This window comes from Athalia rosae, chromosome 3 (assembly GCF_917208135.1).
Source record: "Athalia rosae chromosome 3, iyAthRosa1.1, whole genome shotgun sequence".
Lineage (NCBI taxonomy): Eukaryota > Metazoa > Arthropoda > Insecta > Hymenoptera > Athaliidae > Athalia > Athalia rosae.
The window spans coordinates 9,563,408-9,590,445 of NC_064028.1; the positions used below are offsets into that span (position 1 = coordinate 9,563,408).

The following is a 27,038-nucleotide window of genomic DNA, read 5'->3' on the forward strand; positions in this document are numbered from 1 at the left end:
CGGAGAGTATTTAGTGAGAAACCTGTGTTTTGGTTTTTTGGACCTACTTCTCCCGCGATAACAAACCTTTCAGTTTTACTACCCGCGTATCGAGGAGGGAACATATTTTTTGTTCTTCTTCAGTTTTCAGTTTTTATTTTTTCATTTCATTTTCTTAACCAACTTCACTCGTAGATCTTTCGGCTAAATATTCGAAAGTTTATACGCGTTACCTATGTAACTGATCGAGAGTGATCTGAGAAATATTCACACTTTTTGATTCGTTTACAGAACTTCGTTTATTATTCTGTCAAACGCGTTTTTTTTTCTTTCTTTTTTCTCCCCAACTGTGAACTGTATTAAACAGAATCGGGGATGAAAATTACAGAGTCAATTTGATTACAGTAAACTAGACGTTCGTAGTATAAATGCAATTTGTCTATTTTTATAACTGCATTCCATCTATTCATGTTGGAGCACGTTATTCGTTCACGAAAAAAAGTCTGAGTCGAATCAGAAGGAATTTTTGACCGAACGCGGTAAAGAATCAGATCAGTTGATGGTTATAATTTTTCAATTTCTTTGAAATCGTTTCTCGCAGAAACTATGGAATGTACGCGATTTCGCGAGATAAGAAATACTCGCGGATAGTGCGGATGGTCATGAGCTGAATTAAATATGAATCGTTTCATTGATATGAAAATGTTTTGACCCGTAATGAAGCGTAACGAAAAACTATGCGTCAAATTATGTCTATCATAAATTCTAGCGGTTAAAGCGAGAAAAAAAAATTCGATAAAAAATGAATAAAATCGTCAGGAATATAAAACCGATTTTGTATTCACATGGCTTCGTGCAAATGCATTCAATTATATCATCGTAATTGTGAATACTCTCGAGCGTTATGTATGAATTACAATTATACATTGAAGAATAAAATGATGCGTGTGACAAAAAAAAAAGAAAATAATACTCGCATATATGATTTTATGTACGGTAATGACATTGCGGGAAATAATTTTTAACGAAGGTCGTAGTTTTATGATTAGCTTTACAAACAATGCTGGGGGCTTTCGGTCGCAGATCGTCATTCCTCATTGTAGTTTATACCGCCAACAAGAGTGTAACAAAAACGCGCGAATCAAGACCTCAGACTATGCAGAGGAGGGGCCATTAACTTAGATAAGTGCGGTGTAATTTTGACTCATTTACATTGTTCGTTTTCATCGCCTCTCTCTCTTTCTACTTCCGTATAATCATCGCGTAATTTATCACCCGCAACTCTGTACGAGGTAAATGATTTCTCTCGAAATTTCTCCAATTTTGAGCGCACGACGGATATTCATCATTTCGAATATATGCATACGAGAACTGCTTTATTCCATAGTAAAGATTTGCCGCGTATCATTGACGCGTGTCATGGAAAAAAAAAAAAAAAAAACAATCATTGATCCGGCGATAAGGTTTATATACATGTTTGACTTCGAAGATATAAATTTTATAACGATATTATCGCAGTCGCTATGTACAATTTAATATGCGTATCGTCACGTGTGTTTTTTAACTTGTGAGATTTCTTCTGTGTTTCATATGGACACAGATGCCGACTTGGAAGATATTTCGAGCGATCCTTGATAAAAATGAAGAGATTGCAAAAAATCATGTCTTGATCTATAGATGACTACTTAGTTTCTAATCCTATCGACGATTTTTCTAGATAACAAGAAAGAAAAAAAAAAAAAACGTGTTCACAGTAGAAGAGAGACAATGTGGCAATCGTCAAGATTAGCGTGTACGAAATAGTAGAGTTGAATAGATGATTCTTTTTCATGTCTAGAAAAAACGTCGACGAAGTTCGAGTTCATACGCGCCTGCATGAATTTTATCATGCTCAGCCTGCGGTTCGAATTGTAGATTTCAGGTTTTTACCAAAAAAAATGCGAACTCGATTTTCATCCCGAGAATTTTCAGAGTGAAAAAAGTGTATTCTTTCGATGAAGAAAAAAAATAATAATTCATATTTTCAAAGTAAACTCAATCGACCGCAATTTTTAATCCATATGTAATAATTTCAAGAACAACTTACTGACGCGATCAATATATGATTCACGTTTGTTTTATCTTTGTATACGAGGCGCTTTAGATTAGAAAATGTAATATCGACTTCCACTGTGTATATATATAGGTGTACTTAAAGCGGCGGATCGCACACAGAATTTCAGTGGATACAATCATGTGCACTCTGAGGGTGCTCCTTCTTACGGTGGCTTTGGCCGCTATTCCAAGTAATACCGAAACCATCAGTGTTCGTAGACCAACGGAATGGTGGCAGACCGCAACCCTTTACCAAATATGGCCGAGATCTTTCAAGGACAGCGACGGCGATGGAGTCGGCGATTTGAACGGTGAGTTATTGGAATAGTGAATAATGGAAATTGGATTCAAAAATTTTCGATTCGAACCTTGTTTTTTTTTTTTGATTTCGCAGGTATCACCAGCAAGCTGGATTACCTGGCGGAATTGGGGATCGAAGTAGTCTGGCTTTCGCCATTTTTCGCTAGTCCATTGATCGACAGCGGTTACGACGTTTCCGACTACCTGAGTGTAAACCCTGCTTACGGTACGTTGGATGATTTCGACGCGTTGGTTGCCAGAGCGAAAAAACTCGGGCTAAAAGTGGTCCTCGATTACGTACCGAATCATACAAGCGACGAACATGCATGGTTCAATTTATCCAGACATAGCGTGGATCCTTACACGGATTATTACGTTTGGAATGACGGTATTTCGGTAAACGGAACTCGACAACCGCCGAATAATTGGTTGAGTGTTTTTAACAGCGGTAGTGCTTGGCAATGGGACGAAACTAGGCAACAGTATTACCTTCATCAGTTTCACGTGAAACAGCCGGATCTGAATTTTAGAAATGAAAAAGTTATCAACGAAACCAAGGTACGGTGAAATGAATGAAGTGGATTCATTTGACGAATCTTTTTATCCTCATCGTCCATATTTTTGATAACGAGAACAATTTTCAGAATATTTTAACATTTTGGTTGGACCGTGGTATCGATGGTTTCCGCATAGACTCGCTTCCCTACATGGTGGAAAATATAGATTTGCTGGACGAGCCCGAATCCGGATTGGAAGGGTACACGGAAACCGATTTTTACTACCTGGATCACATCTACGTGAAAGATCAACCGGAAAATTATGAAATCGTGAGAACGTGGAGAAATCACGTCGACGACTACTCGAAATCATCGAACGTCACGAGTACCAGAGTTACGTTCACCGAAGCTTACGCCAACTTAACGAACATCATGAAATACTACGAGTACGGATCCCACGTACCCTTCAATTTCTTTTTCATCAAAGACAGCGAGGGTGTGAACAACGCGATTCTAGACACCGCTGACGACGTTGTCCAGATCATAACTCAATGGATGACCAACATGCCCGAAGGAGGAACGGCGAATTGGGTGGTGAGTAATCGAACGTCGGCAAGAATATATCGGACGGATGACGACGGGACTGTTATCGAGAATTTCTTATTCGCAGTTTGGAAATCACGACAACAGTCGGATAGCTACCAAACTCGGCGAGGGTCGCGTAGACGCTGTGAATATTTTATTATTTTTACTGCCCGGAGTAGCGACGATTTACAACGGCGACGAACTCGGTATGACCGACACTTATCTCACTTGGCAACAAACGGAAGATCCTCAAGCTTGTAACACGGATCCTTCTCGTTACGAATATTTTTCGAGAGATCCAGAAAGAACGCCGTATCAATGGGACAATACAACGTCCGCGGGTTGGTATCCCATTGGATAACGAGAAAAAAAAAAAAAAAAAAAAAATGACCAATTTCATCTCCTCTCCAACTGACGTTATTTTGCTTCGTCTATTTTCTAGGATTTTCCACAAATAACGTCACCATGTTGCCAGTTAATTCGAATTATCTTGAAGTGAATCTCGCTGCCCAACAATCGTCCGATGTGAGTCATTATAAAAATGTAGAAGCTTTGATTAAATTGAGAAGGACGAACGTAATTAGAGAGGGAAGTTTGGACGTCAAAGTGCTGAACGATAGCATTATATCTTTTTCGAGAGAACTGAAAAACGAGGAACCAATAATAGTGTTGATTAATTGGGACAACGAAACTTCATCGACCGTCAACCTTGAAGTATTCGAGAACGTTCCCGATAACTTGGAAGTTTTGATAGCTGATATACATTCCGGAATCGATGTGGGGTAAGCAATGAGAACAATAACACTATAATCGAATGTTGTAAGTTTACGAAGAGATACGCACATATTGTATCTAATCTGTAATCGTTGACACCTATCGCTCTGACATCACCACTCGTTGTTATTTCACTTGTTTCAATTGATTTCTTTAGTTTTTTTATCCTCACTTTTTTCACAGAACAAAATACGTGAAGAACGAAATTTCACTCCCACCTAACGCTGCGATCGTTCTCAGACGTGATCAAACTTCCGGATCTGGTGCCATCGGATCTAGCGATCATCATTTGCTTCCATTGCTCTCCATATTATTCATAACCCTTATTGTAAATCGATTTTTCAATTGTCATTAATGTTGAATAACTTATTAAATAAATTTTTTAATTAATAATGCGTTGGATCAGATTTATACACCTAAATGTCATGCACTTACGTCCGAGGTTTTGAAGTTTTAGAAAAGAAAGAAGATGGAGAAAAATATCAGAGGAAATAAGTTTACTTTATCTACGAAATTCTTGACGCCTGATATCTTCATATTTGCCGCACTATATCAAGATATGGATGTATGATTCTATTTGGCAATAAAGTGATTGTTCATAAAATTATATTTTATATCAAAACACGATCAGCGGCGAGTTTTTACGCAACAGAAAGATATCGAAGAAAAAAGTTTTTCCCCGATTAGGTACACGCGCGGTTTGGAGGTACGTGCGGTTTCCGGATGTTTTAATTAATTGGGAACGAAATTTGATGAAAATTAATATCTAATTGATCAATAAATCTAATTGTAAATACGGCGACGGCGATGACGATGAATTCCCAAACAGGCCTATTTGACCGTAAAAAGCGCTTCAATTGATCCACTCAAGTAAACCAAATTGGCTTAATGTATAAAACGAAATGGTGGAAGATTTGCATTGAATAAATAAATAATTCTATTAAAGTTCAAGTAGGTATTACAGGACGTGCTGTCTGTAACACTTTACACCATTACTGGTAATAACTGTGTGTATAATAAAACGCGTTCGATACGTAGGTATATAGAAATACAGATGAAAAAAAGGAAGAATTAAAAAAGCATAAGCATATATCAGTGTATACGAACAGGATCGAGAATCATGCCGAAGAAATATGCGCGATGATCTAACGAGGAAGAAGAAGACGGAGGAGAGTTAGAAGAAGGAGAAGGAGGGAGAATTATAAGCTCCTTATAAACGACGACGAAGAAGATAAGTAATTCCTCAGCGCAAATTGAATCTCGAGAGTTTTTAAGAGCAAGATGACGTGAGCAGCGCACCAGCCGCCGTAGCATCGTAGCCGTTTGGTTTTAAAGAATATAAATGGATCTTGATAAACGAAAGACAGGAAGGAAGAGGATAGAAAAAAAAGCCTTGGCATACAATAACAATATGCCGAAAGAAAAACTTCAAAATTATTCAAGAAGAAAAAAACTTTTCAACGTCAAATTCTTTTCCACTCTCCAAATCAATCGTTGATCAATAGTTATCGAAATATCTAATGATATCAAAAATAATTTCGAAAGAATTCTGCTTTGCGATGATCTACATATTCCTGTATAAAAATTATACAACGGTCATGTCAAATACGGCCCACCGATAGTCTCAATTTTCAGTTTATATACGAGCCGTTTTTTTAGTACACGTCATATGCATAAGTATGTACTTTATACTATATCTGTAATGATATGTTCAGTAATGTCAACTAGACAGAGAAAAGAAAGAAGAAAGAAAAAATGATCGATGAAAACTAATAAGTAGTACTAGAATTTTTTCTTTAATCTTTTTTTTACTCGTTCAAAATATATGACACAACGTGTGAAACGAGATGAGAAAGATCAGGGCCGTGAGTAACAATTGAGAATGTGTAAAAAAAAAAAAAAAAAAAACAGATGGAATCGTTTTTTTCTATTCTCAAGCTCAGATGCTCGTTGTTTTTTTAATTTTTGCCCATACATCTTTTTTTATTTTTTTTATTTTTAATTTAAAATCCTCCGAAATAAAAAGCGTGTATTTTTTTTCTCTCACCGTACTCGTATTCACGGTAGACCGTATCCTAAAATTCTGGGCATCCATAGATCAAGTGTAAATGCTGTCATAGATGTGGAGAAGGGCTCATAGATCAAATTTATATTGACTAGAGTCTTATATTTGACCTACGAAGTGTGCCTGACCTCATGGCATTATACATATAGTTTCTTCGAATCAATTATACGTTCAACGTGGAAAGAGAAAAAACTTTGAAATTATAATTTTTCAATTCTATAAACGATCGCGGAGATTTTATAATCACATACGCGTAAGAAATCTGTGCGATTACAGATCGTTTGAAATGTAAAATTCTCCACTACTCGAAATGTTTTCAAATGGTATCGAGATAGTTAAACGATATTATACAACGTGCCTCTATAATAAATCATTGATACATACAGTTTCATAAATACTACAGAGTCAAGTGTTGGGTGATTGAAAACTGTGTAATCTCTAAGAAATCTACACGTTACCGGACGCCCTTTATAACGATCTATATTTATTACCCCTGTGTAAGAGCGTGCGGTGTTCATGTTATTAGGTATAACGATCCCGATCATTGTACATCCGTACGAGGTGTGAAGAGTTAAAAAAAACGAAAAAAAAATAAAAAAAAAACTAAACATCGAACTCGAATTTCGGATCTATATTACGTACAAACGTGAACCGTTATACAGCCGGCGAAGTGGCAGGTGAAAAAATAGCTGTTACTAGGTATACCTGCGTGAATTTTAAGTTTTTTACGCCGCGCCCTGGGTAGACAATCATTTCTATACGTTTCTATCGATAACTCACTTCAGAAAAAAATAAAAAAATACCAGGGGATTCTAGATGTTACATTCATTCACCCTTTCATTGGTCTTACTGTGTCGCACACTCGCACCTCATACACGCGATTTGCTCGTTGCAGGTTTATCACGATTATCTGCAATCGCTACACGCGATCATGATTATTTTAATAATTTCAAATATACCTTACTCCAATTTATCTGCGGATTTGCTCGCTTATATCCGTACGTACATATACGTAAAGTATGTGAATCGTGTTGTAGTTTCAGAGAATCATCATACATTTGCCTCGAGCGTTGGCACCTTACAAACTCAGTTTATGCATCATAAAACTATATCTATAGATGTGATATTAAATTGTACAGTAGCTGCTGTTATCATACGTCACACATAGTATATATACACTACATTATAATGACCGCACATCATCAGGTTTCTATTTACTTCCAGGAAATCTAGCGCATCATCGCGGCGTTTTTTCTACTTTTTTTCCGAACTTTTTTATCGGATTTATTATACGTATATGAAATGGAGACGAGGAAAGGTGTGACGTAATATCGGAGATGGTCAGGTTGGCTCGAGGAGAACTGATATACTTGAATCCTTCTTCTCATTTTTCGGAGTTACACCCTTTCGGCGGTAAGTACGAGATGTATCCAAATGTCAGTTTATAAAAAGAAAAAAAAAAAAAGACATTTCCGGATCGCAGTGTGAAAATCGTAAAATAGACGACGGAACTTTTGTAATTATTAACGAGAAAAATGAGAAGTCGAATGTGCATGTAACATGTGTTATATGATAGATGAAAACGAGGGTTGATTCTTATAGCGATTCGAGCTGGTCAAGGTGCATATAATATACCGATGACCGCGCCGATCACTTCAAGTTCTTTTATCGAGCCGCTCGTCACACTCGGAAAATTCCTAGCTCGATGACAATCGTGAATCGATTGCTTCGAATAATTTTTATCGTAGAAATAATTGGAGAATCGAAAGACGATCTTTTCACGATTACGCACCTACGTGTACGTGACGGAAAAAAACAAGAAATAAAAATGCTTATCAGTCGGTTTTTGAGTTCGAATTCGAATGAATGATCGACAGAGGTAGAAAAAATACCTGTAAATTTTTTTCTCTTAGTTTTTTTGTCTTCCGCAAGTCATCGGTAATTATACCACAATACATACGGACACGAAGAGAAGGAAGATTTAATATTCGTGAGTTGAAATGTTTGCTTAAAAATAATAATCATAATCGTGGATGACTCGTTTATAATTATTTATCAATTTTCAAAGTGTTGAACTATAATTCGTCGTTATTATAGTACGTAAGGTCATTCATCCGTCTTTTTTCTTCCATTCCTTTTTGTTGTTTTATTTTTCTATTTTATTTTTTTGTTTTTTTTCTTTCTTTCACATCGTCACCGGACATTACAACATATGCGTAATTGAGTGAGAATTTTTTTCAATTAATGAATCTAGATAAAAAAAAAACAACAAAAAAAACAGAGAATAAGCCGAGAAAAAAAGTGTTGCGTGTAGGTGTAACACATCAGGATTAACCGACGATCAATTACTCCTCTGGATAACTGTACGGATACTTATGTATTTCATTGTTCCTCGGTCATTATATTTTTCAATCGTCCTCACAGCGACGCTCATCGTACAAGCCATTAATAATAATTAAAGAAACGCGATCTGTATTCTTCCATATTTTTTCATCTTGCTTTGGAGAGGAAAAATCAAATCTGTACCGACGTAAGACACGTAAGTGTAGCGATGATCTGATGGGAATAAAGGAAAAATAAGAAAAATCAAAGAGAAATCGTCCGCCTTTCGATTCTACAGCGCGATATAATCGATAACGTGTTATATAATCCGTTTGTACATAATATAGATCAATACGAATCAATCAAGAACGGTGAATATACGCGATCGTTACCTGAGACTACTTGTATTATACAGTGAAAAATGAAACAAAAAAAGAAAAGAAAAAAAAAAGAAGCGAAGTTAAAGTAACAATAATAAAAAGAAATAAAAAACGAATGATTATAAAAAAAAAAAGAAAAGAAAGTAAAATGTGGCATTCGCCGCAACCGCGAGTCCACTGCATGTCTCTCCCGAGTTGTAACTACCGCGTTCCACTTTTGCGGGAAAATATGTACCCTATTCTATATATTACATACACGTAGGTACATAGCTGTTACCCACGTACACGCCGGATACATTTATACGAAAAATTAACGTCTGACTAATTGTAAAAAGATAAATTTTTGCTTGCTTTGGAGATAATGTTCTAAAAATATGCCCGCATATGCGGTACGATATACTTTTATAATATACGAATATTAATCGCATAAGCGATGAGTGTTTTATATTATATATTATTAACGTTATTATACATTTTTATTATTTGTTATTCTTTATTCCTGAACATTTTATCTGAAATAAACGCGTGGGAGTTCGGCAGAAGCGGTACTACTCTTCGCGATGATGACGACGATGACGATGTCGCCGATGATGATGATGATGATGAATGAATGGGAGAGGAAGGAAGTTGGCGTGGAACGGACGAGATATTGCGAGATACGAAGAAAGTACAAAAGCACGCCGCCACTATTTCTCCTAGTAATTGTCATGGCGAAATTTTCGCTATTATATTCTAGAGGGTAATCCATAACAATTATCGATCGAAACGTTTTTTGCATTCCTCAAGAAAGAGAACGAAGAACTCAGCTCATAAAAAAATCGAGTCCATCATTGACTAATTGCAGAAGAAAAAAAACATCATCAATTTTATATTGAATTAAAATTACACGTTACAATCGAAACGACGGCAACAAAGTTTCAAGATAAAATCATTATGAAATTCAAATTAATACGTATTGACGTTTTAATATGAGCTCGTAAGTCCGATGTACTAATTAAGGTATTTTATTTAACGACAATCGTTCCGATAATAACGTGAAAATGATTATCATAATTTTTTAACAATTACCTACAAGATAAACGAACGACATTGTGAACATGCTTGTAAAAAATATGATTATAATAAATTTTCCAACATAATTTCGCAAAAGTTTCGTACAGCGTAACGCATTATACGTTTATTATACTCCGCGTCTCGCGTCGCACTGTAACGCTGACGATGAGAAAGCAATTTGAAAAAAACCGCATTCCAAAACGTACTCCAAAAATCACCTGATAATCACTATATACGGAATATAGGTACGCTATATGTACCACACACTTGCACGGTTGGCTTGTAATTTTACATACATCACGTGCTGCACCAGATCAAGGATAATAGTCGCTGCTGCAGTGTGTGAAGTTAACAAACTGAAAAAGAAGAGAGGAAACATGCACGCACGAAAAAGTGATTTAGCCACTCAATCAACCTCGGAGATTACCTCTTTGTCAAATACGAAGTACATACCGTTCGAAATGTCTTTCTTCCAAACGAATCTCGTTGTTTTTAAATTTTTTCTCGCAGATCCGAATAAATTTTACGTTGTTATACGCTCTCATCATTCACAGGAGTGTGCAACGGCGAGTACATAGCGCGAAGTAACGACGCACAAGTGCGTAAAAAGTCTCGATACTTTTTTTCATTTTATCTGTATTTAATTGAAGCGTCCACTTAATAATTGTTCAAGGAGGTATTCGAGATCGAAGATGTAATTGAACGAGAGCTGTGCAGCGGGTGTGAGCCGCGCGGTATACTTCTGCAGTGTACGGTAAAATAAAATAATTTCATTTGGGTACGGAGATCTTGTATTCAATTAATGCGATTTAAAATGATCCAGATGTCGACTGAATATCATACCGCTGCTGACCACGGAGATATGAAGTAAATTTCTTTCTCCTTTTTTACTATATTTTTTTTTTCTTTTTTTTATTCGCAATCACACGTATCCATACATTATGTATCTGTCGGACGTTCGATATCCGTCGCATCGGTAAATTTCAATCACCTATACACGCGCGTCGCTGTATAATTCCCGACGTCAGGAGGAATATAGAAATTAAATCAAACGTACGCATGAAAGGAAATTTGAGAGAAATGAAAGAATCGAATGCGCATGCGATACTGATTTTCGTGGCTGCGATATAAATTACACAAACAACCCGATAATTGGCAAAACTAATTGGAACGATTATCGCATCCCACTCGGGATTACGGTGCAATCTATGAAATCAAGATAATCGTACGTACACGGGGTACGAACAAGTCTCATTATTATATTTTATGCGCGTGTAGGTATATAATGTAGGGGAGACCGGGGCAAGTTGGAGGCTGGGGCAAGATGACGAATTGATTGTTTTTAGAATATTTTGACAGATAGCGCCGGGTAAGTTATCAAAAAGTGTTAAACACTCTTCTACGCAATAATATTTGCGATATAGCTAGCGTGGCAAGGTCATCCGGCTTTTTTACGGAGGCATTGTGGTTTCAGACGTGTGCGAAGTAATATCTGGAGCTCAAGAAAATAGTTGTACACAACTACAGATAAGCAAGATCGGACTTGTGAATTAATACTTTATATCTATACGCATATAGATCCTAGAGATCATAGAATCTCCGAATTTTCACCAATGTACTTTTTGTGGGGTTCTTTTTTTGCAAATAGTGGCAAATGGGGCAAGATGGTGGGGGCAAGTTGACGGATCGTCCTTATCGAGATCTTTGCATGTTGTTTAGTTAATTGATATTTAGGCTACATACGATTGTGCAGCTCATTGAATAAATTGATAAATAAATAAATGAATAAATTTATTCACGATTCAATGTTGGCATGTTCTAATGTCGAAGGAGCAGCTCAGTTCGTTTGCGACCAGTGTTAATTGTATATCTAAGCTAAACTACATAAACTATGCGTATTTGTATTTTCATATCTTTTATGGATTTGAATAAACTGAAGTATATTTTGACGAAAAAAGTATTTTTTTAGGCCCATTAAACCAAAATCTAATATTCGCCATCTTGCCCCGTGGTCGGGGCAAGTTGACGAATTTGCAGAATTTCGGAAAAATGGAAATTACGTAGTTTGTGAATGATCGAATTCAATGTCAATTTTTTTTTTAATAGCTAACATCTCATACTTTTGAAAAATACCAAAAGATTTTGAAATTCGCTTACAATCGATTAAAAAACCGCACTTGAAGCTTAACGTCTCCAACTTGCCCCGGTCTCCCCTACGTAGACAACGCGTGTCGAATGGAATCTAAGATGATCACAAATCCAAGATTTTCATTGACTGATACGATCCGCTGTCGGATTAGCAATGAATCGAGAGACGGAAAACGCGCCGAGGATTAACCCGCGCCTCTTCTATTTCATTGACAAGTAGTATTATGAAAAAAGAGAGAGAAAAAAAAAAAGTGAAACTAAAAACGAGAAGAAAAAGAAAAAAAACCGCGTGCGCGCGAGGAACGAACCGGATACGACGACCAATCGTATCACGTGCTTCAATTTTTCATTTCGTTTCTTCATTCGTTTTCTTTCTTTTTTTTTCCCGCAGGTATTCGCAATAAATTGTCCATACGTCATATCTCTCTTTCCTGCCCATATATATATATATATATATATATATATATATATATTTCAACGCACCTGTGCGAATAAGAAAATTAACGGCAAATTTCTCACCATATTTTAATCCTTGCCAATTGGTCGCAGGACCCTTGTACTTGTACGTCGGCCAGATCTTGACGGGTTGTTTTTTGATCGGTGGGCACGGTTTGTAATACACGGTACATCTGGAAGTGCATTTCGTAGCGGTGATACGGATGGCGTTGCCACGATGTGGTTTCGAAACTTGAACCCTTGAATTAGAGGGTTGAATGTGTACGTAGGCCACGGGTTTCCGGCGTGCAGAATAATAAGAAGTGGCGGCAGGATGAGATAAGTATTTATATCCCGCGGTGTTTAATCTCCTTTTTCTTTCGACAGGATTATTTCTCACCCTGAAATTCCCATGGGGGATTTCTCGTCTTAATTTAATGTCGTCTTTGGCGTTATTGGTCCAGAAAATTTTGTCACGGTAACCGTATGGTTTTTTATCTTCTCTCCTCTCCCGATGACGATGACTTTCATGAATTATACTTAAATCCTTTATATCATCATCTTCGGCTAGAGTTTCGTCACACATTTGAGATATTAAAGTTATAAATAATAATAATGATATCAGGGCTAGGAACGATCCGTTGCCCTGATAACGTGATAAATAATTGTATCCAATCATCGCGCAGAACTACCCCATAATAATTCTTTTTTTGGTTTTTTATTTTATTTTATTTCTTAATTTACAGAAAACTTTTATTCCGATCAGGTACGTGTGAAAAGATAAAGATCATATTGAGGTATTCACAAATCTGAGATTGAATGATGAATTTTTCATTTTATTTTACATGTTCCTTTGATTGACCCGAATTTTTTTTCTTCTATTTTGGTAATACGTATTTTGATTTTACATTCGCAGAAAAAAAAAAAGATTTCTTCTTTTTTTTTTTGATTAATGGCACCTTCGATTTGACGAGACTAAGCGGTAATCGTATCGAAGAATGATGAAATATTCACGTTTTGAGGACGAATTCGTAGATTTATGAAATTTCTATCGTATCGGATTTTTATTTGAAATTTTTTTTTTTTTTATTTTAAATTAGAGATCGCGTCGTTCCTCTCGTGGTGCTTCGAGTCGCGTAGCCCGCGTAACACTGTTCTTACTTCTTGCAGAGAGCGGTACCATTAGCCTCTCTTCTTTTTATCAGCATCTCCCTTTCTCCTTCTCTCTCCTTCCATCTTTTATCTTTCCTTCCTTCTTCTTCACGTCCCGTGATTCCTGTATAACGTTATACCCCCCTCTTCGTATATATACTCCGAATACTCTCGCCCAATTCGAGGAGTATCATCAGCTCTTTTTCTCTCTCTTTTTTCTCAAGATTCTTCCTCTTCTTATTCTTCTCCAACTTCATCTTCATCTCATTCTCTTTTCATCTCTCGCTGCATCGCGTCGTCTCCAGCATCCGCAGCGGCAGCGGCATCGGCATCGGCATCGGCATCGGGATCGGAATCGGGATCGGAATCGGGATCGGGATCGGGATCGGCATCAGAGTTCTCCTCGGTGTTTACTATGCCGTGCACGTGGGTGCACCGGGCGAAGATATCGCCGGGGAGTCTCGTCGACGTTCACGGAGTCAAGTTGCACGAAGCTACGCGAGAATCGGAGAAGAAGACTTCTCTTCTTTTATACATACGTATACGTGTATACGTAAAGAGAAGTACTGCCCGTTGCCGTTTGCCGTTTGCCATTTTCTCGTTTGTCGTCGTCGTCGTCGTCGGTCTTCGAAAAGAGAGCGAGAACCGCCGCTGACATCGTCCTCCTACCCCGGATTGAAACCTGCATTCGTAACAGAGTCACAGGGGCGTTTCTCTCGCGGACGAAACGAAATAATCACTCGCTTTTTATCGCTCATATCTTACGGTGTGAAAATTTTTGCAAAAAATTCAATTCTCAATCGATGAATATTCGCAAAGAATATTGATCCGCAGAACGATGTTTCCAAAAACCGAAGTCTCCTTTATCGGATACAGTTTTCAGATCACCCATCGATCGAACATGACGGAGTTGAGCACCCGTCGCGGTATTTAATTTGCCTGGCTATACATCAACGATAAAATACGCCGGAAGTTGGATATATTTTTCAAATATAATGAAAAAAAAAGAAAGAAAAAGGTGAAATGAGAAACGTGGTCGTGAATCGATAGCATCACTTTTATTCCTTAAACATACAACGCCCACGCGCCACAGGTGCTACTACGAGTACATGTGTGCTGTGTAAAATCGAGTTTCATTCAAGATCTCCGAACGCACACTCCTCTCACTTTTAATACTGTTTTTAAGGCCGAACGACGTCTGCCGATACAAGATGAAAAATAAACTAAAATAACGTATAATCGGTGAAAAATGTCGATCTCGGCGGTTTCGCGCTGATATATATATATATACGAAGTGCGGTTGGTTTCGAGGAAACTCAACTTCTACGAGAACGTGTAACGCGGGGTGACGGATGAATTTTTCTCACCCCCAAAAATGGGATGCACGGTGTCATAAGGGTTGGTGCTGTTTCAAGTCACCTCAATTTCGGACTCTGGTTCTAAAGTCCAGACGAAAGAATAAGAACCGATAAATACATATTCATATATTCGCTGGAAGGGAAGGGGAGAAAATAAAGAAGAGAAAGAGGAAGGTGGAGGACATCCGGTCGTGTTTCGCACCGTGGAGGAAAGAAAAAAAAAAAAGAGAGAATAAATATATGTATATATATGTATACGTTCTCTCGCTGTTGCAGCTGCATCCATGTAATCTTTTACTCCACCGAGATGAGGTACACATCACGAACGAACGATATGATAACGTTTCATTTAACTCACACAACTTAAGCGAGAATATGTATGGTATGCGTGTATTTGTGAAAATATGACTTTCTCATCATGTCAGGTAACGTAGCTTTGAAGTATAACTTAATATAACTTAATACAACGTCCACACGTCACTTAATCTCCTACACATATGTATAAATATATATATTATACGCACAATGTGCATATAAAATTAAGTACGGTCGATTAAAACGTCAAGCTGTCATTCTCTTGTGTTTTGGTTGTCTGATTTCGAAGGATAAGAAGTTTATACTCGAGCTCGTATTAAGAATATAAATTGAGGCGTTTTAGTCGTCTTTCACGAGGAAATACATTGCGATATTATGTACAGTGATATAACATCAAAGTTATGTATCGAACGTCGAGCGGGGCTAAAAACCCCATAAAATGTCAACCAGGGATAAATAATTTGTGAATAAACTAGCCGCTCCTGGTGTAGTTGCAATTTCTAACGTGCATACTCTTGGAAATATTTCCGTATTTTATACATACGCCTGGAGGAGTAACTATGGAAAGAATTAGATCACGGAGACTTCAACGAAATCGATAACATTACTGTGAAAAATAATTGAATTGCAAGAGATTTTGATAAACTAAACCCTGCAATGGAATGAAATCGCCAAGTTTCCGTAGTGGAGAACAAAATGGCCGAGCGAGGCAACGCAGTTCGCTTGTGAAAAGGTTTTAATTGCTAATTCATCGGGAGATTAAGCTAAGGCACGATTCTTAGAGACTTTTAAAGTACGTTTAGAACTTTCTTTTTTTTTTTTTTTTTTTTTCATCGTACAACAACGTATTAAAACCATGGTTATTAACCAACGATCACGTTCAACGTAGGTATGCAACGAAAATTAATTCCCTATTTCTGTGAATAAGAGAAAAAAAACAAAAAATTCAACACAATTTGTGTAAAAATTACAGTTAGAGATTGAAAACGATCGTCCTCGATACGAATGATACGAGAATAATTTTTACTCCGATTCGTGCGCCAATTTAAATGAGATAAAAAAAAAACAACAATTTTCATGAAAAATGAAGAATACATACGTACACGTAATGAGCGCACATTTTTTCTCGCCTTCCTCCCGCTGTAACTGCTCTATTTTATTTTTTCAATTTACCGTTTTTCTTCCATCTGCGTATGGAATACGAAATGAGCATGATACGTGAATTAACGTTGGTAAAATACCGCTGGTAGGATATATAATTCCGCTAGATCGCCTTTATGAGATTTATTTATCCATCATCCGCGATACAAATGGTCAAAGTGTGCAGCAGCAGCAGCTGGCTATTAAGTTTAGTTTTACGACTTCGTGTTTGTACCATTTGGAATACTAAATACCATAGACCCTATAAAGTCAGTGGCATGTGAGTTCCTACACAACATATATATATATATATTTAACAGGAAATCCGGAAGCGAGAAACTGTTAATACCGTCCTCGCTCTTAATTAGAAAACTCCTCAGCTTTTTTCAATCTTCTCCTCCTATCTTTTTGCCTTTTTCGTCACTATCAATCTTCATTACTACGAATAGGCAGTCAAATAATTTTGGGGTAAAATTCATCGCCCTTTCTTTCATCGATTCGTGCACCTACTTCGAACGAACGTGATCGCGAAAGCTTGATTTATCTTTTTGTTTTACCGCCATTTGAAAATCATTTTGTATACCTTTATCGTGGACACAATAATACGAGACGTTATTACAGGTGTTAAGAAGGATTAAATTTTTTAACGCCTGCTCCGACTTCTTATACATTATATAAGTTTACAACGTGCGCATACAACTATATCTAATACATACGGAATATTATACTCGGAGGATGACGTAGTGAAAATATTTCAACGAAGAAATGCGTCACGGAGTCATAGCTGTGCAGGGTATCAAAAATTGTAAGAGAAGAGGACTCGAATAAATCTGTGCACGGGGATAGCGAAGAAAAATTACGTAACCCCCTGGCACGAGGCTGCTGCTAGAGAGAGATTTTCTTTTTCTTCTTATTACCTCGTTTCATTATTCATTTTGTTTTTATTCTTCTCTTTTATTTTTCAAACACTATGGGCTAGATTAAATTATTAAGGTCGGTATCATCAGAAGAAATTTTATCCAACGCTTTACCGTCTTACGCAAACATTATAACCGACGTCCGACTTAATTCTTCTTACTATCCCTCTTCTTTTTTTTCTTCTGCCGCTGATCAATGCGGAGAGTATTCGTGTGTATGAATTATTTAGAAAAACTGACCATTGACAAACCAAAGTTCCAAAGTTTCAGAGATTTTTCATCTTTATCGATCGGACGTACATCGATCGATGCTTCTTCTTTTTTTTTTTTTTATTTTCACAGAATCAAATTTCCATCAAGATTATATTATCGGAACTTGCGATATTTTTCTATGTACAAAGTGAGAATAAAATGAAACAAAAAAGAAAAAACAGATTCGAATTAGGGTCAGTATTTCCGGCATATGCAGCTCAGCAGCTGATAAGACGAAAACAATTTCACCTTTCTCTGCACAATCTACATAGTGCACAATATGTGAAGACTGCACAGAGAGTCGCATTCTTCTCAGTCTGCGCGGTGAAAATTCATAAAGTAAAATAAAAATCTGTGTTGATATGTGCGACTCGGAGATAGCGTTGAAAAATTCATCTCAGCTGTACGCACCTGCTGAGAAAATGTTTTTCGTCAAATTTTTGCAGATCAAATTACAGTTTCGGTATACATCAGGCACGTGGTGAAAAAGCTGCACGCATTGAAAGATGTGTCTTCGATATTCGATCGACTGCGACCATATAATATGTTTGAAGACGCGGGGACGCGAGTGCAGCTCACAGAGCGAAAGATACGATCAAAGAATCTCTTGTTTGTGTCCAAACTTTTGAGCCCGATATATGTAGGTATATGTATATAACGTGGTGTATAAAAACGGGGCAGAAAAATGACTTCGGCATATGGTATGGGTACGAAGTTTAAAAGTGCACGAGAAAAATCGCGTCGCCGTACACCGCAGTGTCATAAATTAATTGAATTATTTTCCGTACGATGTGTTTCGTTAAACGATCGGAAATGTTTTGCATACGGCGCGTTTTACGAGGGTGCGATTAAGAATTCGTCGTTTGATACGAGAGCGAGACGACGCTTGTGGGGTACAAGTTCGCCATCTGCAGATCGTCGTGTACGTATATATATATACATGTTGTATATAAAAAAGCTTTTAAGAAATAAGAAAAAAGTCGAATGGCGGTGTGAGAAAAAAAAAAAATCGCATCTCCGATATTTTAAATTTGCACAACCGCGAGTCGCGAGAAGTGTGAAGACAGATCTATAAAAAACGCTGCCTACAAATATACGTAAACATATAATACCGATTTTCTTTTCTTTAGTGTACGTGAGACACGATTGCGTACATACGCTCACAGCTAGTACGTGCATATATATGTATATCGGAGTGAGATGCGTTACACGTGTACGTATACACGTTACTATCCCGCGAGATATTTTGCCGCCCTGTACTTTGGGCCCATCATCGATTCGAATCCGCCTATTCTAAACACCAGGAATTTCCGATCGCTCCACGCGATTTCGTACACATCGATTTCTTTGTGCACTTTGGGTGAGTATTTTTTCCTACTTTACGTATATATAGAGAAGACGAAGAAGAAGAATGGAAAAGGTTGAGGAAGAAAAGGTATCGTGAAAAGAAAGAATGAAAAAAAAAAAAAAAAGGTAAAATTGCTTAATACTCGAGGAATCGAGTACTGCAACGCGCATACGGTATGTATATACCTACGTCGCGGAACGTTCATGATACCGAAAGAGCTTGCGGCGTCCGCTGAAGATGCCCGGTGGCGTTCTGTGTGGACCACCCAGGATGTGATTGCCGTGGAGATGGTACGTGACGTATATATATGTATAACCTATACAGTTAGCTGTACATAAAACTCTACATACCTATGTAGGTACATAGGTGGTACGTGATCGCGTTATATACCGCGAAGAAAACCGCGACCTGGTGCAAGTTTACGTGCCGTAATATTATTACCTGCGGAACTCGAAAATTCGACGATACTTTTTTCTATTTTCTTCAATTTTTGTTTGAAATTTTGGCTCTGGGATTTTTCAAATCATACGATGCGTAAATTTAATGTATACGACGTGTGTGTGTGTGATGCAGTTTAATGAAAATCTACGCACAGCTGTTGTATATTAGAGAAATTAAATAGCCGCTAATTAATTAGTGCACGTCAAGTAAGATGGAAGTTGTTATTTAATGAAGCTTGCGTAGCTGAATACGTGAGCTGCGATGTGGATGCTCGTGAACCAGATCATCGCTCAATGATATATTTTCAAATGAAATGGAACGCGCAATAATACGTATGTACGTCGTACATACGCGTACTACATGTGGATGCTGACTGAAACTTTGAACTTTTTCCTCTTTTTTTTCTTTTCGTCTGAACGTAACACGCTTATAAGCGTATTGTGTGCAGTTTGTTTGTGCAAAGCGATCGACCGATTACCGCGATCATCGGTAGGTCGCGAGTTTTACCGCCGGCGATCAAACAAGGTAACGAATTATTTTTACGATGCTATAAGGCGATTTGCATATCAGATTATCATCGATCGATCGGTAAATCATATCGCTCGATTGGCACGGAACCGTGTATTATCTGGAGGTATGTATTCACGTACGTATAACTAAGTACGCATACAAACCCATGTGTGTGTATATATACGTACATCGCGGAAGTAAATAAAATCGTACGTTACTTATCCCGATTACCGAGGATATAATATATCTTGAAAATCGATCTTTCAACGAGATAATATCCTTATACATATATACGGATTCCGGTAACACGTGCGATAATTTGATAGTTTTTTCAATAATTTTCATAATTTTTGTGACTTCACGTTTTTGCTACTTTGGCAGATGAAACTGCGACCGCGTAATTACCTATACTATACAAATCGGCAAGCATACGGGCGATGAAACAGCTGGAATAACGTGACCCCGCGCCTTTTTTATCGTCGGGAGGTCCCATGTCCCAAGTCGGGAGAATTTTTTTTTTTTTCTTTTCCGTAATTGTCATCCATAGAAAATTAATTGAGTGCGATGTCGTTATTAACGATCTTATACGTATATATATATGATCCTATATATGCCATGAGTAAGTAGACGATAAAGTAGGTCTATAATTAGATAAATCGGATGATAAATTTCCCGGTGCTGACCTACGTGATCGTAAATAGGCGTATATGAAAGGTTCGTCGCTGCCTGCAGTCACTTCCTGTTTAGCAAGGTAAATACTAACCGCGATCCGCGTATAGATATTTATATATACTATATATGATACAAAATACCGCGCACACGTGAGCACATCGGACGTGCAACTATCGTCGCACTGTAACAGTGCAATGTGTGCGCCGTGAACTGCATTAATTCATTCTAAGAAAGCAAGGTGTTCGATCGTGCTCAAAACCGATTTTACAATGCAAATACATCCATCCACCACCAACACTTGACGAGTAAAACGCTCGAGTACGTGCCTCTCTGGTCACGAGGGTGCGAAGTTACGCGCGTCGATGCCGACCGACGTTAAAAAGAAAAAGAAAAAAGAAAAAAAAATACATCGTTTTCTCATTTTTTATGAAAACAGAATGATGGCTGTTTCTTCTCCAACGTAATTCGGACGATCGACGAATACCGTTGCATACAAATTTCGAAATACCGAAGAAAAAATGTGGACTTGGTTTCGTTACACATGGGGAACGGTTAACACGGTTATCACGGTCAAAGTTCGGCGAAAAATTATTAAACTAGAGCAAACGGTGTTATAAATTTCGACGATATGATTTTCCGTCGTAAGATATGCCCCATTAGCGTTTGATAGCGGACGCGATACGAGAAACGATAAATAATCAAATAATCGAGGAATAAATTGCTTTTTTTCTGGAGTTGTGACGAGACGAAGTAAAACGAAATACTTGGATCATCGGAACGTATTCAGCGGGAGGTTGGACTCCGCGAGGGACATCGTGGTAATTTTATTGACGGAAAAAGCTATGGAAGTCGAATATCACGGAGCGCGTTATGACGCTATATCGAGAACGTCGGGCTGTCAAAACTAATAAAATAACGCGTGGCCTGGTCACGTCAGTTTTGTATTACATCCGCATAATTCATTGCCCCGACAATACATAGTAGGGTTTAATCTTTAAATAGAATATCACATCCTTCAACGCGAGTTCGGTCCTTGTCAAGTCGGATGAACGCATCACCGGAATGATCGATACTTCGGACACAACGCTACGCCCCTAAAGATTACGTTCAACGTATCCCAAGAAAGATTCGAAAAAAAAAAAAGAACCGAAAACGCCCGTTGCACAACCGACGCGTCTTTGACATTCTTTGACTCATATTCTCTCCGATAAATTGATTTAGCCTGAACTCGTCAATTTAAGAATTTAATTTTCTTTGTTCGATGTCGACGAACGGTAATAATCATAGGAGATACACCGAAAAAACGCGCGGTACGCGCAACGAGTGTTGGCGGCCATCGAGATTTAATCTCCTTGTAAAGTTATACCCCAGGTATTTGAAGTTGAGATGTGGCGTGGGTGGGCATAAAATACCGAAACAAACTACTTCCTACTCGCTTAGCGGCTACGGCGTGTTGCGAAGATGCTAAATTACGAGTTTTATGAATTAATTGAAATACGTTAGGATGAAAAGTTAATAGAGTTTCAGCTAATGGAATAACGCCATCAAAGTAATCATCGCCGACGTTTAATGTCTTATTACTACCTCGTGTACGCGCTATCGATGTTATAACGGAATTTCAATCGTTTCAAATAACCGATTAAAGATCACAGCGATGAATTGTTAATAACATTCTTCGAAATTGAATTCCCGTACGTAACGCCCGGTATCTTTTTACCTTCGAACTTGTCTTCGTGATATATAAGACAGTCGTTAGCGGTAACATTGCGGATCGTTTGAATTGCAACGTGCGCCGAGTTTACGGCAGGGTAACACATCGCTAAAGGTGTTCGTATATTACGTTACTCTGTACGGAGTACATAGGGGATTGTCGATGACGATAATCCGATAGGAACTTCTCGTGACAATCGAAAGCAATAAACCTTTAAAAACACACGCGATAAATAGTGAGGATGTCGGGTTAACGAAGGCGGGCGCACCCGCTTCTAGAAATATTGCTCTGTATAAGGTACCTGTGCGCTTGCACATTGCGATAAGAAGTCAAGGAAACGAGAATAACAGAGTTTCGCTAAAAACCAATTATCGATATCACGAAGGTCGTCAAAATTAGGAACAAACAAATTGTAGACAGAGAATAAGAAAAGAGGAAAACATCGCTCACCGAGGCATCCTTGGTTGGATAGTCCGTAGTGATGATCGTCGCATCGGTCGCAATTACTTCCAGTGACACCCGGCAGGCATTCGCATGTTCCGGTAACGACGTCGCAATCGAAGTTGGCTGCACCCTCGCCGCAATTGCATTTCAAACAACCGGCGGTCACATTTCCAAATCCTTTTACGCAACTCGCACATCTCCTGCCTCCGAACATCGGTTTGCAGTCGCACTGACCGCTCTCGGAGTCGCACAACGACGACGAACTCCCGATCGGATCACAGTCACAGGCTGAAGAAGATACGGATTTATTCGATAATCGTTTCGAACGTTTTTCAATGGAAAATGGAAGAAAACACTCACGCGTGCAGTCGAGTTCGAGAGGATTCCCGAAGTGAAATTCTTTGCAACGGTCGCATTTCCAGCCTTCGGTGTTACCGCGACATTCCAGACACCTTCCGGACTCTTGATCGCAAGAACCTCCGTTACAGGAACAAGGTTCGCAGGTTTTACCCGGTGTTTTAGGGTCACCGAAAAAACCAACGTCGCAACTGGGCGAATGAAAACAAAAAAAAAAAAAAAAAAAAAACAAAACGAACTTACATGAAATCGAAACGATCGGCGCCACGCGACGAAGTGGAAGGGAAAAACGAGTGAAAATCTCATACCTTTCGCAATGATCGCCGATGTAACCCTTCGGACATTGAGTACAGACGTAGCCACCGTCCCATTTGTTGGGATCCTCCAACTGGCAACTTGGACTAAAATTGTTCGATTCTATACTCAAAGGACAAGCACATCTCTTGCAATCGTACGGAGTACCTTGAGATGGGTCACCGTAGTGACCCAATATGCAACGGTCGCATTTCGGACCTATGGTGTTGTGCTCGCATACCTAGAGAAATTGAAAAATCATAATTAGACAAAAATAGAAAAATCAAAGTTTAGGGGCCGAAGAAATCGAGATTAGAAGATCGAACAGATTCCTTGACTCGAAAATATCGGAGCGATCTTGGGATCATGTACCGCGAGGGATGCTTGACCGTCAGTCGGTCGAGCGGTGAGCCCGACTGGCGGTAAAACAGTTCCCTAACGATTCATTTTTTTCGCTTTTCTACGGTGTACCCTGTATCGTTATAAAAAGAAACCTGCTGACTTCCTGCACCCAGTGATAACGAAAAATTTTATTTATGAACAAGTCAATCACCTGGCATTCGCCCATAACTAGATCACAGGAGGCAGAATGCATGTTACAGTCGCATTTAACGCATACGGAACTTTTATCGCGATAAATATGTCGATGATCCGTGACATTCGTGGTCATTCGGACGTAGCCCCATGCGCATTTTTCACACGACAGACCAGCGTAACCCGGAGGACAGTTACAACGCTCCACCAAAGTTTCCGATTGGTCGTCGTTCAAATCGCTCAATTCGCCGGCCGGAAGAGTAGCTTCCAAAAATCTGCGAATCGAAAGAGTTTGTCAAATGAAATAATCCGACGGATCGAACGAAAGCGGGTGATAAAAACCATTCACTTTTTACTCACTTCCCTTCGATTTGTTCCGAGTGATACTGAGCCCGGATCATGAGATATTTTACATCGGCAAGAATGCGAAGCATTTGAAATCTGGTAACAGGATCGCCGCGGAGTTCTGTTCGCCTGAATCTCGTGGGAATATCTTTTACGTAGTCCGTCAAATGGTACCAGCCTCTCTCGCTGAGTGGTACAGATATTACGGCATCTGGACCGGAGTATCGCTCTTCACCGTAAGCGATTCGCATGCCGCTCCCCTGCGAGATATGAAAATTAATTAAATCTGGTAAATGAAAAATTCTTTGAAGTACACGGTACTCCGCCGTTTGTCGGATTTCTTTTTTTTCTTTTTTTTTTTTTACTCACAACTATGATGACGTCGGGATCGGTGGTGGGTCTTCCGCTGCTATCGCCTCGCATGACGTCCCAGACGACGAAAAAAGTTAAATTACTATCGTAGGAAGTAAGCCTGTTACCTCCGTAAACTTTTGGGGCAAGCCAATAAGGACTTTCGTATTCGAGACTCGATAATTCTATGGATAACGACCCGGTTTCGGCGTCGACTTCCGGTACGACTGCCCTAGATGCGTTCATGTCGCTTACCAACCAACCTTCGCAAGTCGATAACTGAAAGAATAAATGTCATGGAATAGGCTCTCGGGTTCTCAGCGTTTCGAGTATCCGGCGAAATTCGAAAAGAAACCGATTCGTCTCCTCACCATTCCGAAGGTCAGTCTGGCGCCGTGACATTCCTTGGTGATTCCGGAGCAAACGCAAGGGATACAACCGTCCTGATTTTCTCTGGTGAGCGCGAAATATCCGGGTTTACATTCGTCGCAAAGTTCACCGCCTACGTTGGCCTTGCATAGACAGTCCCCCTCGCAATCGTGGGAGGGAAGAATCCCCCGGGAATCGCAGGGGCAGGGCAAGCAGTCCGGAAATTGTCTGTAACCGGCTGCGCACTGATCGCATTTGTAACCAGAATATCCGGGTTTGCATTTGCACGCACCTGCTACCTGATGAACGAGAAACAAGGATCGTGAAAAAAATCGCTCCCCGATTTCGGAGATAATGGAAAAACGGGCGGCAAGCCTCGATTCTCACCTTTCCCAAATGAGTCGACGAATCGTCGGGGATACAAGATCCCGTGCTTCCATGGGGATTGCAAACACACGGAAGACACGGTTCGGACGCGTTCGGCAAAACTCCGTTCGGTCGGAAGAAACCAACCTGACACCTCTCGCAGTTTATACCCGTAGTGTTTTCCTGCGGTTTGGAAAAATTGGGAAACGATTTCAATGCCGACGTGATATCGAGAAAATGATTCATGATAATTGATAATTGTCGTCTGTATTCACCGTGCAATTTAGGCACACACCACCGCCTCGGTATTTGTCACGTATGTCCAGAGAGGCACCGCGAACGGCGATTTCGGGGTCATACCGGCACGCCGTTGCGTGACCGTGGCAGTTACATTTTTCGCAATGAAAGCCTCTTCCACTCGTTCCAGGTCGCCAAGGGACTTGATTGAACATCGGACAACACTTGTTGCACCGTTCTCCGCAGGTGTGACGTTCGCATTCGCATTCCTGATGCTATGAGATATGGAAATTAGGTTGAAGCTACGCCACGAAAAGTTTCACTTAGATTTCGAATTGAATGTGTTGGAAAAAAATTTGGAAGCGCTGTACTCGCTTACGAGTTTACTTTATCTGTTAGAGTAAACACGAAGATAGCGAGTATCAGAAAAGCTTAGAATTCCTCTGTTCACCATGCACAGTCTTCGAAGCGTCTCGTCTGTGGTTGAAATTTACATTTACATTTGCGTTCGCGGTTACGTTTGCGGTTTCAAAGTTCGTTCGGGGATGAAGTTCGAGATGCCGCACGTTAGAGATGAAAAAAAAAACAAAAAAAAACCCCTGAAAATATTCATTCCAAGAGAGAACGCTGAGCCTGGAGAAATCCTTGTTACCGGACAAGGTGTACCGCGGATCATAGCGCGATGTGCGAGTTCCGGTAGCGAAAAGATTTTTAGCGTCTCTTCGATTTCAGATTCGGAAACGGTCGATTTCATTTTTCTACTTTCGTAATCTCGAGTCTGATAATCGGAGTCGAACGAATGGTGAACAAAAGTGAATCGAATTAGTTTTTGGCGGAGGGTCGGAGGGGAGTCGAGCGTATCTTCCGAGCGGAATCTCCCCTTTTATCGTCTCTTTGATGTGCATAGCTCGTCGCATCGCGATCCCAACTGTGACGCTATGAGACGTGAATCTTTAGAGCGTGTCGACGAGGTATTTCGAACATTTCGGTATTACGACTCAATCGGCGCAAACTGTACAAACAAATAGCCGGGAAATAACTCTGCCGAGTTTCCGTACGCGTCGTTTCGTTCTCCGATTTATTCAATTTGTTTGATAATATTATTTTACAATCCGTATCACCGCGGTGCAGTTTCGAGTACGATTCATCTCGAAATATTATACCGTCGAGACTTTGCAACGTTTCGACCGGCGAGTCTTAGGAATTAAGAAAGAACGCGAGTAGCTTTTTAGTTTTCTCACATTCCTTGCATTCGTTGCTCCGGTTCGGATCTTATATGGCAGATCTGTGAAG

At 39.1% G+C, this 27,038-nt stretch overlaps 2 protein-coding genes across 2 annotated transcripts in view; one reads left to right on the forward strand and one right to left on the reverse strand.

Moving 5' to 3' along the window:
• Positions 1-27,038, reverse strand: part of LOC105683338 (laminin subunit alpha-1) — a 63,503-nt gene that overhangs the window by 10,672 nt on the left and 25,793 nt on the right. The window contains exons 5-13 of the mRNA XM_048653018.1: positions 25,784-26,020; positions 25,530-25,691; positions 25,145-25,441; positions 24,792-25,052; positions 24,438-24,682; positions 24,097-24,352; positions 23,558-23,784; positions 23,253-23,440; positions 22,899-23,180 (exon numbers count right to left, since the gene is read on the reverse strand). Coding sequence (XP_048508975.1) covers positions 22,899-23,180; positions 23,253-23,440; positions 23,558-23,784; positions 24,097-24,352; positions 24,438-24,682; positions 24,792-25,052; positions 25,145-25,441; positions 25,530-25,691; positions 25,784-26,020 — 2,155 coding nt within the window. The remainder of the gene's footprint in view (positions 1-22,898; positions 23,181-23,252; positions 23,441-23,557; positions 23,785-24,096; positions 24,353-24,437; positions 24,683-24,791; positions 25,053-25,144; positions 25,442-25,529; positions 25,692-25,783; positions 26,021-27,038) is intronic.
• On the forward strand, positions 2,194-4,622 carry LOC105683339 (alpha-glucosidase-like). The gene is made up of 6 exons (XM_012395872.3): positions 2,194-2,384; positions 2,468-2,931; positions 3,018-3,464; positions 3,541-3,796; positions 3,898-4,237; positions 4,413-4,622. The coding sequence occupies exons 1-6, from the start codon at positions 2,213-2,215 to the stop codon at positions 4,582-4,584; spliced, it is 1,851 nt and encodes a 616-aa protein (XP_012251295.2). The 5' UTR covers positions 2,194-2,212; the 3' UTR covers positions 4,585-4,622.

What these genes read in the sequence shown, in the direction of transcription:
- LOC105683339 (XM_012395872.3), top strand. Translation starts at nt 2,213, where the DNA reads ATGTGCACTCTGAGGGTGCTCCTTCTTACGGTGGCTTTGGCCGCTATT. An exon ending in GGACAATACAACGTCCGCGG is followed by an intron (nt 3,797 to 3,897) that starts GTTGGTATCCCA and finishes TCTATTTTCTAG; the next exon opens with GATTTTCCACAAATAACGTC. An exon ending in CATTCCGGAATCGATGTGGG is followed by an intron (nt 4,238 to 4,412) that starts GTAAGCAATGAG and finishes CTTTTTTCACAG; the next exon opens with AACAAAATACGTGAAGAACG.